The 19,367-nt window shown below is 48.7% G+C and overlaps 1 protein-coding gene across 3 annotated transcripts in view; it reads right to left on the bottom strand.

The window, feature by feature from the left end:
* SK (small conductance calcium-activated potassium channel) overlaps nucleotides 1-19,367 on the bottom strand; it is a 470,614-nt gene that overhangs the window by 210,513 nt on the left and 240,734 nt on the right. The window contains exons 4-5 of one of the 3 annotated variants that reach the window (XM_065435628.2): nucleotides 9,510-9,596; nucleotides 4,118-4,462 (exon numbers count right to left, since the gene is read on the bottom strand). In XM_065435628.2, the coding sequence (XP_065291700.2) occupies nucleotides 4,118-4,462; nucleotides 9,510-9,596 (432 nt within the window). The remainder of the gene's footprint in view (nucleotides 1-4,117; nucleotides 4,463-9,509; nucleotides 9,597-19,367) is intronic. The other 2 variants (XM_065435629.2, XM_065435631.2) reach the window with 2 other exon arrangements.

The raw sequence follows: 19,367 nt of genomic DNA, 5'->3' as shown, positions 1-19,367 counted from the left end.
ATCATTTCGCTGTTTTGTTGCAAAAGCAATTTTCTCTGGGCAGTTCGCAGCGATGTGCCCTTGCTTTTTGCAATTGTAACATTTCCGTTTTTCGGGCTTTCCGGAAAACCCAACTCTCCTATCTGCTTTTTCTACGCGCACTGCCTTGCTGTGCAAGCTGCGGCGGGTGTAATACTCTTCCGCTAACTCTGCTGCCTTGTTTAGCTTAACCTCCTTTAGCCTATCTTGCAGCCAGAGCCGGACATCCTCATCAATGCAACGGTAGAACTGCTCCAACGCGATGCATTCGACAATTTTGTCGCGGTCGTCGTAAACCTCTTCGCCCTTCAGCCATTCCACCAGGTCGGCTTTTAGACGAAACGCGAAGTCAACATTCGACTCCTTACCCTTTTTTGCATACCGGAACCTCTGCCGGAAAGCTTCGGGCGACAATTTGTACTTCCGCAGTAGCGCTTCCTTCACATCACTGTAGCTCTCAAACGCCTCTTTCGATAAGCAAGTTATTACGTCTGATGCCTCCCCAGGAAGCAACGCTAACAGATTCTGTGCCCAGAGGGATCGCTCAATGCTATTCCGTTCGCACACGTGCTCAAATTTCACGAGGTATTTGGCCATATCCTCTCCGACGACAAAGGGTGGAAGTTGATCGCGTATTCTTGGAACATTAGAAGTGAGACTAGGCGCTGGCGAGCTATTTCGGGTCTCCAACTCTTTCATTTTAAGCTCGTGCTCCCGTCGCTCCCTCTCTCTCCTTTCCTCCTTTTCCTCCTCGCGACGTTGCTGTTCTCTCCTTTCCTGCTCGCAACGTTCCTTCTCCCTTTCCTCCCTTTCCCGCCGTTCCTTGATATCCGCCCAGGCCTCTGCGGCTTCCTCCGCCGTTACGTCCCCAGTCCTCATGACCTCAAGGATCGCATTCTTTCTTTTAGTTGAGCCCAACTCAATGCCCAACTCCTCACAAATTTCGAGAAGTTCCTTCACCTTGTACTTCTCCATCGTTCACACTGTCCTCCTGCTGTTTACCCTTTTTGAATATACCTGCCGTACGCTACTACAACACTACTAGTAACACATATGCAAGTATATCACACACTGCCCTGTTTACCCCCTCAGCATCCCCTGGTTTTCAAAACGCTCTTACTAGGCTTGAAACACACAAGGTTATCACAATGCAACACCAAATCCTTCCCTAAGCTACTATAACCTGTGTCAGAGAAAGTCTGGTGTTTGAGGTAAACTTCAGGCACTCACCGCGCCGAGGTAGCTGATGCCGGTCAATCCCGTAGCTGCCATCCAGTGTTACGAACTTCAACCGCTGCACCACGATTACGGCTTTGTGGTCCCGTAGCGCTCTTCACCCGTTTCGTGACAGAGCGTTGGTAGCGAAGACTCCGAGCCTGGCGTCGATGAGAATAACAAAAGGGACTTTATACATTATATACAGGTTATCATACAGGACATAAACGGATCGGCACTGGGGCCGAGAGCTCACACAAACGCGACTGTTCTCGCACGACGGCGTCCGGCGAAAACGCGTGACACATCTCACCCCAGTCGGGAGCGACCCTCTCTCCAGGTGGGGTCGGCGGATCCTGTTTTTCAGGCGGCTTGTCACTGCTTTTATAATCCCCGAGGCCCATTGTCACTCAACCGGCCCAATACAAAGTCAGCACACGACGGTCGTCCGAGGGGTCCAACCAGCGACCGCGCTGGCCACTCGGTTCAAAGTTCGCGCGCGCGGTGACCTCCAGGCAAGGGAGGTGCGGCGCCGGGCCGTCGGGCACACGCGGGCACGTCAAAACACGCTGCTCCGCCGAGGCTTCTCCCGCACGAAGGCGCAGCATCTTGACTTGTGAAGGGAGAATTGTGGCGCTCGCAGGATAGATTCTGCATCTTGCAGATTCGGGATCCGGGCTTGTGGTAATGGCACAACAAGGCGCCACCGCGCAGGGGGATATGGGCCGATGGTTATGAGCGGCGACCGCCCTCACATTCGCACGGACGCTTAGTCAAGGTTACCGCGTTCGACGACCCGTCGTCCCGCGCGGTCTCGCCAGCGGCTTACTAGCCGTAGACTCGGACGCGAGGGATTCTCTTATAGCGAGGGAGGATATGAGAGCGTAAGCCAGTCTCACGCAGTTAGGTTCCGACGCAAGCGGTTAGCGGGTATTAGGATGTATGCGACGGAAGCGGTCTGTCCCTAGTGGGGAAATAGAAAAGAAAAAAAAATACGGTAGCGACAGTGAGCCCAGGGCTGCAAAAGGTTTCAGAGAGAAGGCTGCTGAACCTGTCCGTTATTATTATATGGCGTCGCGAAGACTTCCGCCGTTATACGTGTCACTTTCTTTGCTACGGCGACTGTTCCGTTCCAGACACTCATGTCCTGGTCAACAACCTTTGTTGCCATAAGGGGCTGTGATACACGTATATGCCATCACGTACGCGACGTGACCTATAGCCTTGCTTCGCGCTCCGGTGGCTGCAACAGATGTTTCATTGTTTTCAGCTCGTCCTGTTTAGCATTCAACTAATGAGAAGAGCCAAGGCTGCGTTGCCTCACAAGAGGTTTGACAGGCAAGGAGAGCATCTCCATTCCTACAAAAAGAAGTAGTAGTAGTAGTAGTAGTAGTAGTAGTAGTAGTAGTAGTAGTAGTAGTAGTAGTAGTAGTAGTAGTAGTAGTAGTAGTAGTAGTCGAAGAAGCAGAAGATGAAGAAGAAGAAGCAGAAGAAGAAAGCCTATTTTACGTATGGGACTTGAAAGAGCGTAGGTTAGGGCGTGCTGGTATTCCATAACTGAGGTTTTTTAGCGCACGAAAAGGCACGAAGACAGTGGCAAGACGCGGACACAGCACTGTGTCCGCATCTTGCCACTGTCTTCGTCCCTTTTCGTGCGCTAAAAAACCTCAGTTACGTATGGGTTCGCGGTCTCTCTCTCTCTATGCCTGTTTGCTTGAATTTGCATATCTTTCACCTTAAGTAGCATGACAGATAGGCAACGTAAGTTTGTTTCAGGAACGCCTTAGGTCAGTGTTCTATAGTCCCCTATGCATATCAGAATTGCAAGACTCTTGAACCACTTGTTTTTCGCTCGAAATTTATTCGTGTGAGCTCATAGGGACCAGGCAGCCCGGGGCCTCTGCCGCATGCATATTATGCAACTCATCAACTTCTTTTCGAGAGGACTGCCAAGATAGCAGAAAAGCGAAAGTGGACTTCTCATACCTCCTCGCTGACTAAAGTAAGACCGAGGTCCGTCTACACCATGTGGTACCACTGAAACCATAAAAGTAACCCTACGGGCTATATCGTGGTAAGAAAGCGCCCACAGGACTGATAAGGTAGCGTCACCTACGCGGTAGGACCGTAACACATCGATCGCTTCGGTTGATGCGCAATCAAGCAGTGACATTTTATGCTAAATTACAGCAGGTGCGGATCACACCTGAAGGACGCAGTTTACAGAAAACGACAATTTACTAGAAGACACGCTGAGCGGAACATTTCTGAGAGCAGAAAGAACATCTCTTTAACTTCTGGCTCGGGCACGGATAGCCACAGAATGCTACAAGAAACTTCGGTAAACGTAAATGTAAAGGAGAACCCCGCGTGCAGAAACAAAGGTTTCTCATTTTACAGCGATGAGATGCACCGTGTTGTTCAAAACAACGTGAAACACAGCGTTCATATATAGCTAACGTATACCTGTAAGCTCATTCAAAAGGGTGCGTTTCAGTGTCTGGTAAGCAGTTGTTCATGGATAAATCCCTCATTACTTCTTACGTTACCGGAGCATAAGTGACACCCCTAACAGGAGGCCGCATGGCACGCAGGCGTTAAGTATGAACACGTTGTACTGGGAGACCTGGCGCACGCGCGGTCGGCTGCTCAGACATGCATATACAAGCATCCCCAGAACCGAGCGGCTGGTTCACACAAGGGACACCGAAAAGCAGACAAACACCGGCTCTACGTCTCTTGTCTGTCGGCGCTTAGTTCCGAAAACGAATGCATACCAGCTTGTTTAGTTTGGCTTCACCCACGCGCACACAAGGTTTCGTCGGACGACACTCGCGCAGACAAAAAAAAAATATAAAGGAAGGCCGACGTGAAGGGCACTGACCTTTTCGTAGACGTGCGCAGCGGACAGCTCGTTCTCGACGACCATCATTATGATTCCGAAGAGGGCCATGACCAGGGCGTAGTCGCTGATGCGCTTGCGCTTCTCGAAGAGCGCCTTGCGCCGGCCCAGCCGGTAGCCCACCGAAGGCTTGTGGAAGCGGCCCCCAGGGCCGAAACCCCCGCCTCCCGAGGCTCCCCCCGGCGCACCGCTGCCGGACAGCGAGCCCGAGGCGCCCTTGAGGAAGCGCCGCAAGTCGCCGTCGCCCCCGCCGCCGACCCCGGCGTCCGTGTGCACGCCCACGAGGGCTATACCCGCGCCGTCGCTCTCGGTCGAATGCTGCTGCGCCTGCTCGTCGACGACGACGACGAAGAAGGGCGAGGAGGAAGGGGCATGGGAGAAAGAGAGACATACACGGCCAGGGTCAGGCATCGGTAACGTGAATGGCCAGCCACCCCCGTTTAATTAACAGCCAGCAGGGTAAGCAGACTGTGGGCAACACAACGAGGTGACGGGGTGTGGGACAAACACTTCGGGAAACAAGCAAAGGTGAGCACAGAGCTAGGGGAAGACGTAAACACAGAAAGGGTTAAGTTTCGGCCCGATAACGACACTGATGTCTTTGCGGACCGCACGGGATATATACATTTCACAAGGAGGGAATATGCGAAGTGCACAGTTAAAGCACCTAAGTAGTCGCCTTTGAAGAAAGCATGTCGTGCAATTCGTCCACTTACAAGCACTGACGACCAACTTAAAAGCACTGACGATTGCATTGATCGAATGAATGAATGAAACATGCTCCCGCACGACACCATAGCGTTGTCAAAAACGACACCATGAGGTTTGTCAGAGCGCGCAGTTCGTTGCATTTTGGCAGTTGTTTCCGAAAGCGAGGGAAAGTACAGCGGCGTTGGGCTCATGACACATACACTGCGATGGACACACGTTGCACTGGATCCCGTTGGGAGATTTCCACTCTCTCCCCTCTCTCTCTTTCTGCCATCACACATGCTCCTTGAAACCAATCAATCAATCAATCAATCAATCAATCAATCAATCAATCAATCAATCAATCAATCAATCAATCAATCAATCAATCAATCAATCAATCAAATAGCTTTCTTCAGTCACTCCTTTTTTACCTCGTGTCACACAAGCGATAAGGTTACGAAACGTGTATGCTATGACAAGTTCCAATTCGCAAAAGGAAATGTGAAGAAAGAATACTTGTACACAGTCATTCACACACCGATTCATGCGAGCGTCCCAGCACAAGCTTTCATTGAACCATTCTCAAACAACTGTTATCCATCGCCAGTGCAAGGTACAGAAGCGCACCTGCACTAACTGATTTAATATGCAGGGATCTAGCTGAAGTATAATAGGACTTGTCGCGGACAGCTGTGATAGTCGTGTGATGCGCGCTCTTAGGGACATCATTTACTGGAATCAAAATAAATAGCAGAACATTTTAAGGGCACTTAAACGCTTGTCAAAGCGAACTGATGCCTCAACTATTTCGTACTTAGATGTGTTTATAAACGTAGGTTAGGAAATTTGTCCCCTTAATTAGGGACGTTTACAAAGTCCTCTCAAAGTTTTTTTGTCTTTCGAGTGTAAGTGGTACAAAATGAAAAAGGGCGCAACACGATTATCCCTGGTATGACCAAACTTTGCGCCAGACTCTTCGCTGAAGCCGTATACGTATATACCGGAACCGTCTCCGTCGTGATAAAGGCGCCTTAGTCTCATCTGTTTTCCTCGCCTGATCCATCCGAGCATACAAGAAAGCAACACGTATGGTTGCTTGTTTCTTTTTCTGACCTTTTCTCATCAGTTCCTCACGACAATGTAATGAAATATGCTTGATTGCAGAACCACAGGTATGAGGCACTTCTTTTTTTTTTAGTTAGCCGAGCTTTTTAAAATCCCTCATGGAATGTAGCACATTTCTACTTCTTGAGCAGGATTACTCTCTCTCAGAGGTGGAGATTACTTGTAGGATAAATTAAAGTAAATATGTCACTCATTAACAAAACTTAGCTAGTTACCTCTTAAACTAATTACTTTACGGCACATACTGCAATTTACTAATTATAGCCCAGAACTTCAAAAGTTACATCCACTTGGAAATAACTACAAGGATGACACCAGTATCGAAATATCCGTTCCCAAAATTTAAGACGAAATTCGTTAACGGTCCAGTAATTTCCAAGCTTCAATGCATAAAATGGCTCTTTGCACTGAAAAGCATAAGGCATGCATAAAAAAGTATAGGGACTTCGTGGTCTATCTGAGACAGTACTGGTACATGAATTAAATCTTAAGATGAACTAAATCAAGTCGGTTACGTACAGGTTGAAAATGCCGAGAAAGCCTTTCAGGCGCTCCTGACTTACTGCACCTAATTCGATCCCTAGCCCGTCACACGCCCACACATGGAAAGAGTACCGACGCATAAGGCGCTGATTCATGCCGCTGTGAGCTGGTTGTTAGTGAACGTTTGTATTCTACCTACACAAAAACACAAATTTGACTGCCGGCGTGTTCTCTGCTTTTGTACAATGGTAGGCAACATAAAGCAAAAGGTATTCCGAGCATTTAAACCCACTAGCTGCAAAAACGAAAGCATTAGTTTGGTAACGCTATTTCCAATGAGCGTGAACGGAAGAAAGACACAGCAAGTTTCCTTAACTAATTAGTTTGAGGATGTCAATCGCTGCTCATTAGCGTTTCTTCGGCAGAATGCGATTGCCGGTGCACGTACACGCCTTTCTACTGCATCGGTGCTGGCCGCAGGTAACCCTGTAACGAAGGCGCATGTTTCGGGTAACCAGAACTAACTTTATTTGGAACCTTTACTTTCTTACTAGTGCTTAGTAGTAACAGTCGTCCAATAGTCTGCAGTTCAGATATAACGCCATTTATTTGGGTATTAACTTAGTTGGCGCAAAGCTGCTATTCAAAACATAGCACAATTTTATTGCGAATTAATTTCGTAGCTAGAAATTTACGTACATCTCGCGCTACCCACCCGGGTCTCAGAGGCCGTTCATTTTCGTTTCTCTGGCGTTCATGAAAAAAACATCATAGAAGCGGATATACAAGAAGCTCGAGGCTTTTGGTAAAACCAGATTCGCAACCAAGCTTTGAATAGTGGCTAATTGCCAAGCTATAGGCTGATACGCACGTGAAGACGCTCCTGTCGGGTAACTTCGGAAATAGTTGGATGGAAACGCGGTCCCGTAGGATGCGGATAGGAGCATCCAGTGACTTTCTATTTCCGTGTCGTCGTTTTTCTGCAGCGGTTCTCACCTAATAAAGCGCTTTGAGGAAGAGGGTGGGAAAAGGGGGGGGGGGGGGGCGGTATGGGAGGCTTCCCGGAGCTAAGCAAGAGCGGTAGATATGTCGACTAGAGTGTCAGTTCGAATAGCGAATCTCTTTTTCTTTTTTCTAGTTTCTCAGTAAAGCGAGATGTACAGGCTGTCCCAGCTAGCTTTAGCCAGAGCTTAAATATATGCGAATGACACGTAGCTGGACAGAACCCACCTAATGTTATTTGCCGTCGCTTGGAGACGCTCAGTTTGTTTTCATTGCGCCTAATTAGATCATTAGTCCTAATTATTTAATCAACTTCTCAGATATTATAATTAGATGAATAGTGTTCATGACAAAATTACAGTGCTACATAAAACTGCTTTTCCGAGAGTAAAAGAAGCCCGCAAATGAACGCAAAATTAACGCGCGACTGGCCGCTCGAGGCACCTTGCGTGTATTCGGGGGCTTCTTTCACGCTCAGAAAAACACTTTCATGTAGCATGTGTTGAGCAACAGAAAGCTGTATCGGGTGTTATTCATGTCACTCCAGAATTTTCTCATTGACACTCTTCATCTGTATATAATATTTGAGAAGTTGAATAATTTATTAAGACTAATTATCTAATTAGGCGGAATCAAAACAAACTGAGGGTCTCCGAGCGACGGCAAACAACATTACCTTGGTTCTGTCCAGCTACGCGGCATTCGCGTATTTTTAAACTCTGCCTGAAGTTAGCTGGGACATCGTCTATAACGATTGTGTAGAGTCTGCTCGGTAGAAAATTAGGCCTATTTACGTTATACCGTTACGTTATACCGGCTTATGCCGTTCACAACAGAGGTGTGCGAGCGTGTGTGTGTGTGCGTGCGTGCGTGTGCGTGTGTGTGCGTGTGCGCGTGTGCGTGTGGGTGTGTGTGTGTGTGTGTGTTTGCGCACGCGTGCGTGTGTGTGATAAAAAAATGAATCGATAACACCGAAAACTACCCGATCCAGATTCGAAAGGTTCGAATATTAGCACGCATATATCGAGGAGAAGTTTTAATTTTGTCGCAGCCTGCAAGCGTGTGACTAGGAAGGCGACTCGCCTTATTCAAACGTGCTGCCAGTTTATCAAGAGGTTGCTTGATTATTATAGCGCGCCCAAGAGGCCAGGCGGATTATCTACGGACGACCGCACTTAAAGCCAGCTGCTGTGCGCAGCGCATGCATACCACTTGAGCGCGCTATACCAAAGCTAATTCTCAAACGCCACGCGCAGGCTCTTCAGCGGTGCATTTTTTCTTTTAGGTCGATGGATGCTCGAGTAGTTATCGCTGGCATACCACAAGCTGCAAGCCGAGCTGCGCAGTAGTTTAATGCGCGGCACGCTGGAAATCCTCCCCGGACAGCTGTATACGTGAGAGATTATCGCAGCGTCGGTCAGCGTGAACGCCGGGTATACGATTGCATGTTACCGTCTTTGTCCTCTGCTTTCGCGCGAAAGGTGGACTCGACTGCGCGTACGTGTAGGTTGCCCGCCGATCGTTAGTAGTCACTGCACAGCAGAATACTCCTCCCGAAGTGTTATCGTAAGCGGAAAGCTGTCATGCCATGCCAGTGCTGTAAGCCATGCCATACACAGCGAAATTTAATGTTTTACGGGAACGCTTTGCCGCAAGGCCCCCCGAGCACGCCGTGTAGAGACGAGAACAGGTGCCTATAAAGAATGGGGCAGCGTTGTTGAGGCCCCTAAAAGAATATGGCTAAACAACGTAAGGAACGCGCCAAAGAAACGAACGCCTAATAAATCGCGAGTGTATGAGCTGCGACACTATGATAGCGCATTATCAAGCCACTTGAGCTTGGCATTCACAAATCTCGCACCTGCAGCGTCAATTGCAGGAACACGTGGGTCCTTGATTGTCGCAGCGAGGACACAGCAGCACGGAAAATTTGCAAGGATTGCTATAGAGACACCTTGAGTAAGAAAGAAATAAAAATAAGAAAAGCAAGAGCTGTATTCCCGACGCGCTTATTTACATACCGTACGCTGTAGTCACACGAGGAGTAGTAGTATTGTTATGTTCCACTCACATGCTCCCTAAATTCAGATGAAAGATTGCTCACTTGGTTGCAGTCAGTGAAAAGCTGCCCAGCACTCTGGTTTGCGTTGGGATATTCCTGCAACGACGCGATTGGCACACAGTGTTACCACCGAAAGGCTCGCACCATTTCTCTATTTATTCCGCGAAGCCATCTTCATTCACTGTAAGCTTTCACTGCTCTTCAAGATATCGAGTATCCTTACGACGATGCAACAGACGTAAATACTAACGAGAGCCACTTAGTCATCGCCAGCGCCAGGTCAATATAGGCTACTCTTGCAGCTACTACAACACACAAAGCTAACAAGAGGATTTTAAGATAAAGCAATACAGAAAAGAAAAAAAACAGAAAGCTCATATGCACGAGTGTTACTCACACTGCAAGCACCAACTGTTCTTTCCCCCAAGTTATCCTCAACCTCACATTACCTGGCGCTGTCGGTAACTTACTGTTACACTGCGTCCCCACTCACGACCCAACCTCCTCTCCTTTCCCTCTGGTGGTTTCTTTAGACATGGTCACGGAGATGTAAGGCTTTGTAATGTTACACAACCGAGACATACACAAGAGAATAAAACAAAGCGATGACAAAGGCTCCAATCAAAGCAGGACAATCGCCTTCCCACGTTTCATCTTATGTACACAGTGTCTTAAAGAAATTTCTGAAACGCGGAAACCGCAGACAGCCTGACCTTCGACGCGATTGAGGAGTGCACAATGAACTCCGGAGTTGTACCGAACAACTGCTCCGTTACTCCATTTCCGGTCATGTCGTTTCCGTTCGAAGAGAATTAGGCCCTCTAGAGAGGCTCCCCCCACGTGCAGAAAACTTTTGTTTCGAGCAGTTGCGAGGGCCTCGGTTGCGTTAATCAAGCCTGTCTACGAGATATCAACTATCACAAGCCACGTTTCGCATCGCAAGGATCATCAGCATCAGGCTCACCATAATTATCCGACGCGCTGCACACGGCTCCTCTACATGCCTTGAAAAACGAACCCTCAATAGCGTACGGTCGCTAACATACACGCACGCACACAGAGAACTGCGAAACAACACCGGTACTCAAGCGGTTCCCGCGTGTCTGTGCACAGCGACTACTCAGTCGTCCGGCGCGCCCACGAGCGCGCGGCGGAGAAGAAAAGGAGCGTGAAGGAGAGCAAAGCGTTGAGCTGATCTTCGTGTCACGTCTCGCGCGCTGACTCGTCACTTGCTCGGCGTTGTGTATCGCCGCCGCGGAACGAACGCCGACAGCGCATGTCCCGTTCCGAGCGAAGGAACGCGCGGAAAAACAAACCTGTCACGGCCGCCCCTACATTGCTCGGAATGAGGCGCATGTGGCAATTCCACGTAACAGCCCAACAGTCATGAACGAGCCAAACGTGAAGCCCATATGCGGAAGCAATGGCAGAGAGAGAGAGAGAGAGAGAGAGAGAGAGAGAGAGAGAGAGAGAGAGAGAGAGACCCTACGGTGCATCTCAGGACTCCTCATAAAACAGCTCGACTTACGAAAACCCAAGGCAAAAACTGACTCGCCATCCCAGACCTGCGAAAGTGCATGTTCGGCGAAGCTGTTGAATACCACCACTACAACTGCTGAGGAGGGGGTAGGCAATGCTTTATTGCTTTAGAGTAATGGTAGTGACAATCGCTTTCTGGTCGCTGTTTTTCACCGTGATCGGTTCCGAGACCCCTTTCGCTACATTCGTGGCCAAGAGCAAATTTAAACATGATCTCTACCACGTGGTTGGTTGATTGGGAGTCCTAACTATGCGTTGCCTACCCATAACGATGCTGCAACAACAATAAAATCAGTTGCTAAGCTGGTTATTTTATAGGTGAAACGCTAGTGACGTCACTCCCCACGTCGCAAGCTGCCGCAGCCGCGGCAGCTGCGCAACAGTAATCTTTACCGGGAAACGTATGCGAGGAGCACTACGTGCTTCGCATTGTTAGCAGGAGCACCTTATCATCAATTATGTGCTTTGGATGCTTGTTTGTCCTTGTTCTTTATTTAAACGAAGGTTGTGCTGTATGTTGCATGCGTGATGTCAAAAAAATGTATTCACGTCTCGCTTCAATCTCTGAAGTTATTTTTCTTCCCCATGAGGACGACCCCTCAAGAGAGAGAGAGAGAGAGAAAGAGAGAGAGAAAAAAATGGCTGTGGCTTAGGTAAGGTTAAGCCCAGGATGCGAAGCATACTAGCCTTTATTTTAGTTGTTGAACCACTGTTTAGCCTGGTGAACTGCTGTTGCTTGGCTATATTTGGTTCGGCTAGACGAAGAAACAACTCATGCATTACTTCTTCGCCTTCAAGAGTGGAACGCGACAGCGTTCCCGTCGACCCGCCAAGGGGTGTAAGACAATGGGCTACAGGGCAGCGACTACGCGCCCCGCATTGGACGCGGTGAGCGTCGAGCAAAGCAGCGTTCGGCGCGGCAACGAAATGTGCGCCTGAGCAAGAGACGCACGCCTTAGAAACAGCGCGTTTCTAAGGCAACACCGCATTCACTAGAGGCGCTTTTGTACCGCTTTGAAGCGTTGTACTCGTGGCTCAGTGGTAGCGTCTCCGTCCCACACTCCGGAGACCCTGGTTCGATTCCCACCCAGCCCGTCTTGCAAGAGTTGAGCCAAAGCCACTTCTCCTCTGTCGTGACGTCACGGTGTCACGTGATTTCATGGTCACCGCCGCGCCTGAGGAGCTGGGTTGAGCCCTCGTAATATGCTTCGCATAAAAGGCAAAGGAAAGACAGGGAGGTTAACCAGAGATTATCCCCGGTTGGCTACCCTGTACTGGCGGAGGGGCAAGGGGATGCAATAGGTGAGAAAGAAAGAAGGATAAAAAAAAGGAAGAAAAGAAACCTAAGTACACACACGCACGTACACACGAACTATTTCCGTGGGCACTGCCACGCAGCCTGCAGCGGCGTTCCTAGTCTTACGCAGTGTCACCATACAGTCCTACGTCACACGGTGTACAACGCTGCTCACCCCTCAAAGTTTCCCGAACAGCTAGAGGCTAACAGCTTCACTGTAAACGAAGACATCTCTCACTATGAATGATGTACTGTCGGCGTCAGATGAGACGGGAACAGCGGAGCGAATATCCCAAGGTGTAGCGTGAGCCGTCATGTCAACACCATTGACAGGCGCGCACATACGGTTTGACGGCACTGCGCGATGATGCTCCGCCTTTTCGTTTCTGTTCCGGATCTCTGTTACGCGAAAGCGAGAGAAGAAAAATCGAAGGAAAGCATACGCTAAAATACCACAGTATAGCGAAACCATATGTGCGATCGGCGTGAAATGAAATGCGAACAGCAGCGCGCGGGGTACCGTTTGCGCTGTCATGATTGCTGCACTGTCATCTCTTCTCGCTTTCGATTGAAAGCGAACTAGAATATAAATGAAAACATCGCAGTATAGGCGGAGCGTCATGGCGCAGTGCAATCAGACCGTATGAGCGCACCTGTAAGTGGAATCGACTGGACGGCGCGCGCTATTCCTTCAGTTACGGGCTCCACTGCTCACTTTGCTTTTGACGTCGATAGTAAGCACTGAAGCTGCTTTGAGATATCGTGATTACATGCGGCACGCCGTCGGAGACAGCGAATGTCTATTTGCAGCCATTTCTGCGGCAACATCAGGGACGCTATTACCTTACGCTATTCCAATCTGTTTCAATTCAAATTCTCCCGCTACTGCCTGCCACAATTAATCAAAATATTTTCGTGGCGCCCAAAACTCCGAGATTAACTATGGTCCATACAGCAAGCCCGTGAGGCGGCGAGGAGACAGGATCTCCGGACCTCCTCGGAGGCGGACTGGGCACTGGCCACAAGTTTGCCAGATTTTCAATAGAGTTGTTACCACCACCACCCAACCTCGCCTGTCTGTCACGCAACGTCACATAAACCATGAAAACTCACCGCGTCAAAGTGACGTGTACGCATTAAAGATGCATATATATGTCAAACAAAACTGAATTTCTATCTGAATACCCGCAGGCTGCCCCGTTTCGAAAGGAATAAAAGATGGCTGCCGCCGATCACTCAGGCACCGGCTACCTGGAGAGCATGGGTTTATTTGCGTACAATAATACTTTTTGCGTGGCCGTGCAACGTTTTCGAGCACTTTCGGCACGTTTACGACTTCCCAACTCTTCTTTGCTGAGGATCCGTTTTAGCGGCATTCTTAATCTTCCGTTGCATGCCGCCGCGATTTTCGACCAGACAACTCAAGCTAGTAAACAGAAAGCGGACCAATCGCAGACGCCGGCACCACCCTCTTCCTCCGGTGATCGATTTTCATTGAACTGGCTCGGCCCTATCGAATCCCTCTCCACTTGAGTGTGCTCCGTGCCTTTTCTTTTGCAAACCAATTAGATAAGACAAGCCGCTTACAGCAGGCAATGTTATTCGTTTTTAAGGCAAACAAAAGTGGCCACCTATAAACAAGGAAAGCGTTTGGTTGGTCTATTCAGACAAATCTGCGGGTCGCCGCCCGATGCTTGCGTCGGCGTTTACGCAAATTTGGCGTCGGGAGATCGGAATACTGGCATAGTTTTACGCTATAGGGCCCATGGTATCAGTGGCGTTATCGGTGGCGTCATCGATGAACAGATGACGCGAGCTACTCTGACGCCATCCCGTAGCCATCGTCGCCGGAGGGCCCCTCTTGCGCGGCACTACGCTTTTCTTCTCACGCTTTCGTCATACTCTCCTCCTTCGCATTCCTCCTCGCGCTCTCTAAGCTATCGCCGTCTTTCATCTCTCGCTGCGCTGCGCGTTCGCTCCTCTATTCTTCGCTGTGCTCGTTCGCTCGGTTACGAGGTACGCGGACGCCGACGCTAGTCGCAAGAACGGGCGCCCAAGAGCTGCGCTCTAAAATGCGCTGTGTCGATCAACTCAGATTTTCTTTTTACAGCGAAGCTGTCTATGGCTAGGATCTAGGGAAAAGATTGGTCCGAGATGTTTACAAAAATCAGTCACGGCTGTCGCTCTAAAAGTCTTCTTTTTTCGGGCAGGCAAGTGGAGAGGGAGGGACGAGAATAAGGGGAGGGGAAGAACTGTCGGTTGTTATCTCGCTCGCTTGCTCGTCCCAGGGACGGGCTGGGAAAGGGCACGTGGACTTGGGCAAGCGCCCTTTCTTAGTGCTTCCCGCTACGATGGCGAGTGGATTGTTGTATCCTTCCCGTTGGAACGGTTTTAAATTGAGGGCTACACGGACGTCATTGTGCCAACCACACGTTACCGGTCGTGTATAACTTTAAACTTTGGCAAGAACGTGTGCAGCGTACCAGTACCACCAATCGCGGTGTAGCACAGCGACCACAAAGCTATGGTCATTGTGGTAACGACTGAGACAAAATAAAGACGATAACAACCACGAATTTACGTGTGTGTGTCTTTATTCAATCAATATAGCAGTAACCACATCAACTAACATAGCTGTAAATATATTAATCTCAATACAGCTTCGTTGGTTATCCTTCTTCACAGAGTGGAATGTCACTAAATCTTTTTTTATCATAATAGCTGGAGATTGCCTAGTCCCGAAAAGAATAAAAGATGGCTGCTAGCCAATTGTTCTGGCAATGGCTACTCGGAGCCGCCGAGGAGGATTAATTTCTCTGTGTATAACTTAAAAAAAATACGTGGCAGTATGACGTTGTCAAGCCCTTTCGGCACGTATACGACATTGCTCAGCCAACTCTTCTTCGCCGGGGATCTGTTTTAGCGGCATCTTTAACCACTGAATGCAGCCGCGGTTTCAGACCACTCACCTCAAGCTAAGCAAGCAGAAGAGGAGCAATCAAAGGCGCCATCACGGCCCCCTTATCCGGTTACCTACTTTCAATGTGCTAGCTATAGGACCCACCCAAACCCCTTCCACGTCAGCGCGCCCCTAGCCTCTTGTCCGCCAATTAGACAAAAAAAAATGAAACTTTCATGGTAAGTATTGGTCTTTAGGTCCACTCTATTCGCCCGCCTTACGTGAACTAGTTCCTGCCATTTCAGTGCCAGTTCTTGTTCGTGCGGAACAGGCACGCCACCTGCTGCACGAACTCCGCACTGCACCTTTGTGACGAGTGCAGGGAGTACTGTGAACTCGTCCTGCACGATGCTTGCATTTGATGAAACGAATGGTGACGCGCGGATCACGGGGGACATTCCGTAAGTGTCCACCTAGTGGACATGTCCATTTCGTATTTCGTCTGCTGCCCAAATTCTGGTTGGCTGGGCTTTGCTACGCCTCGGAAGGAGGCCGAAGCCCGCAGCCAATCAGCACTTGAGCAACAGAAAAAAATGAGATGTCCACTAGGTGGACACTTACAGATTACCGCTCCAGATGCCGTGATGTTGAACTGGTGAAAATAATAGCAAAGCGCAGCCCGTCGTGAGTTATACTTCCGAAAGTGCATGCGGGCCAAATGAATATTTTGCTTTCATATTGATCGGAAGGGACCTCCTACAAACGAGGAGAGCGTTTGATTGGACAATTCAAACAACACCGCGGGTGATCGCCCGGTGCTTGCACCGGCGTTTATGTAAATTTGACGTCAGGCGGTTTAAATAAAATCAGAATGGCGTAGTTTTCCGTTACACGGCCCCAGGGAATGTACCTCCAGCGTACTTCTGGCGTTGCTACGGTGGCTGGCAATGAGTACGTGTCGCCTTGCGCGGTAAGTGTAGCGAAGCACTAGTCCCGGTCGAAGTATATCCGACACGGTTACCAGCATGGTAGACTCAGACATGATAACTGCGTCGTCGTCGTCTTCCTATAGATCCTATTTTTTTCTTCTGTATCATCATCATCAACAACGTATTTCATATCCGCTACTACAGGACAAAGGCGCCTCCAAACTATCTCCAACTTTTCTAGCAGGCAACATCCAAAACAAGGTGACTATGACTCATTTCCGGATCCTTCAATCGCATATGGCGCATGCAATTCGCAAATAAATAGCCTTAGAGATCCGTTTCTGTTGCGTCGGGACAGCGGTAATTGGGGGCTAGATTTAGAAACCAGCTATATAGTCACCCCCCCCCCCCCCCGGATGTTCCGCCGTACTCGGCTTCGTTTTCTTTCCTTTTGGCAGCCATTATTTTACTCCAATAAACCACGGGTTATCTGGATACGCATTACATTGCTTGTCCGCTTCCATTTCTTGCTTTATTTTGAACTAAATAATCAGTTCCACCCATCTGCGCTCTAATCCATAGTATCATCTTCGTGTCTCTTAACGTTACGCCTGCCAGTCTTCGTTCCATCACTCGTTCTGTGGTCCCTTAGTTTCTTTTCTGGTTTCGCCCTTGATTATCAAAGTGAATCAAACGGAACACACAGGTACCGGGAGACGCAGTTCCGAGAACACGTCGGCATAATGTTAGTTGCTGACGTCGCTTCAAGCTGCCGAGATTCGACCATGCCCACTTCGCTGTCAAAGGTGCTGTTGGTTGTTGCCGCTGCCAAGTCGGAAGTTCAGGCAGCCTGGACGATTACCGCTATGGTTCCCTGAACCAAGGTCAAAGTTAACAGCAGTGGGTCGGACAATACGTTAACGATGAAAACAAGCGGTTGGGAAAGCAGAAGCCCAGATTACAGGGTGTTCGTTGATTGGCGAGGGATTGTGTTCAAACGAAGCGTAGGCACGACTTTTTTTACAGCGCGCCTTGTTGTTTCATCGGTAAATCATGCCGCGCGGATGCTTTGCGGAGCTTCGCAACAATCGCTATTGGGTAATCATCCGCTGTTTATTTTTGTTGTTCACGAAGAAGAAGAACGGGGGGAAGAAGATGAATAATAAAAGGAAACACGATTTATCGCAGAAGCAGCTCTCCTCGCAATCGTTGCGAATTCCCGCGAAATCACGTTGGCTACAATGTATACGTTATATCCAGCAACTAACTAACTAACTAACTAACTAACTAACTAACTAACTAACTAACTAACTAACTAACTAACTAACTAACTAACTAACTAACTAACTAACTAACTAACTAACTAACTAACTAAACTCACTCACACACACACACACACACACACACACACACACACACACACACACACACACACACACACACACACACACACACACACACACACACACACAAACACACAATGTAGCGATTACACTGTTATTATTCTTTTTTGCATTTGAACGCTACTTTACATTGTGTTCAAGCTGTCGTGCAAAGATTTTTCTGTATTCCGCAACCACCCTGGGCGAGGGTCCCGCATATAAGACGGGTCACGCAGCGTGGACTCGAGAGGCACCCGTGTCGACACTGCCTCCTATTTCTCAAACGCGCCCCTCGCTTTATATTTATATTTATTTGTTTATTTATTTATTTATTTATTTATTTATTTATTTATTTATTTATTTATTACAAATACCTACAGCGCCCGAGTTGGGCCCTTTTCAGACAGTCCCTTTCTGTCTCCCCGTCAACGCTATATAACCCGAGCGCATCGGCTGCACCCGCTGCATTGCACAATCTTCCAGTACACGGCGCAGCCCGTGCTCAAACCGTCCGTCGCAATCAGCGACTTGTACACAACGATGCATGCAGTACCTCGCATACAGCAACCAACGGAGTCGGCCATGTCGACCGTGATTGCGAGCCCAGGCGCCGCGTTGTGTATGCCTTCGTTCGGACGCACGGCTGTTGCTCGGCGAGAAGCGACGTCGCGGCAAACGCGGACGCTACAAGCGCTCGGCCCGCGATGCCCGCGAGCGTGCCCGAGTGAGCACGCGCCGACGGCAAACAAGCGGCGGGAAGCAGTGCGGCGCGCTTCGAGGGAACAAACATTGGCGGCAGCCTCAAAGCGCTCCTCGTCGACGTATTATTATGCTTATTATTTTCATTTTAACCCATACCGTTTCGAGCGATCTCGTTAAAGCCCCGACTCGAGCGGCCAGACGTGATTCCGAACGCGTTTTCGCATTCTACACATTGTGCTCGGCAACTTCCGCCGCGATTCGCGCACGTGTTTTTCTTTTTTTTTACTTCAAACACTTTTTTCAGATGCCCGGAAAGGTTGCTGCAACCAGGTCACTGCAGATTAATTATGCGCGGCTCACATCCCTTGCAAGTAAGATCGAACGAATTTATTCAATAGTGAAACTAATTACATTGATGAACGTCTTCGTTACAAACTTTACGGCATATCTTTACATTGAAAATTTGAAGGAAAGCGTCTTCATGGTCAACTTCCATGTTCAGACATTTCAAAACCGCCGTACAAACAGAAATAACAATCATCATCAAAATCATAATCATTATCATCATCATCAATAGCAGCAGCAGCCTATCTTTTATGCCCGCTGCAGGACGAAGGCCTCTCCCAGCGATCTCCAGTTACCCCGGTCGTGCGCTAGCTGATTTATTTCTATTTTTTATTTATTTATTCAATACTGCCGGCCACCTTTTGGTAGCCAGGGCAGGAGTGGGTACATGACGCTTTTCATATTAATGGTCCATCAAGAAAACAACAACAGTTAGAGTTACGACAGAGAACCACATAGGCACACAGTAAGGTCACTGCGAAGCAAAGCAAACAAAACAAGATGCAAACGCGTTACATTCAAATCCAAAAAAAAAGAAAGAAAAAAAAAACGAGCTCACGAAGGTTATTGGCTAGAACTGACTGCTGAAAAAAATGCATCGGGTGATGATAAGGTGGCCGCATCGTAGGGCAAGTTGTTCCAGTCTGCCATCGTTCTTGGAAAGAACGACAGCTTGTATGTAATAATAATAATAATATTTGGGGTTTTACGTGCCAAAACCACTTTCTGATTATGAGGCACGCCGTAGTGGAGGACTCCGGAAATTTTGACCAC

Source organism: Dermacentor albipictus, chromosome 2 (assembly GCF_038994185.2).
Source record: "Dermacentor albipictus isolate Rhodes 1998 colony chromosome 2, USDA_Dalb.pri_finalv2, whole genome shotgun sequence".
Classification (NCBI taxonomy): Eukaryota; Metazoa; Arthropoda; class Arachnida; order Ixodida; family Ixodidae; genus Dermacentor; species Dermacentor albipictus.
Note: the sequence above shows the minus strand (reverse complement) of the source record. Positions and strands in the feature narration are given on the sequence as shown.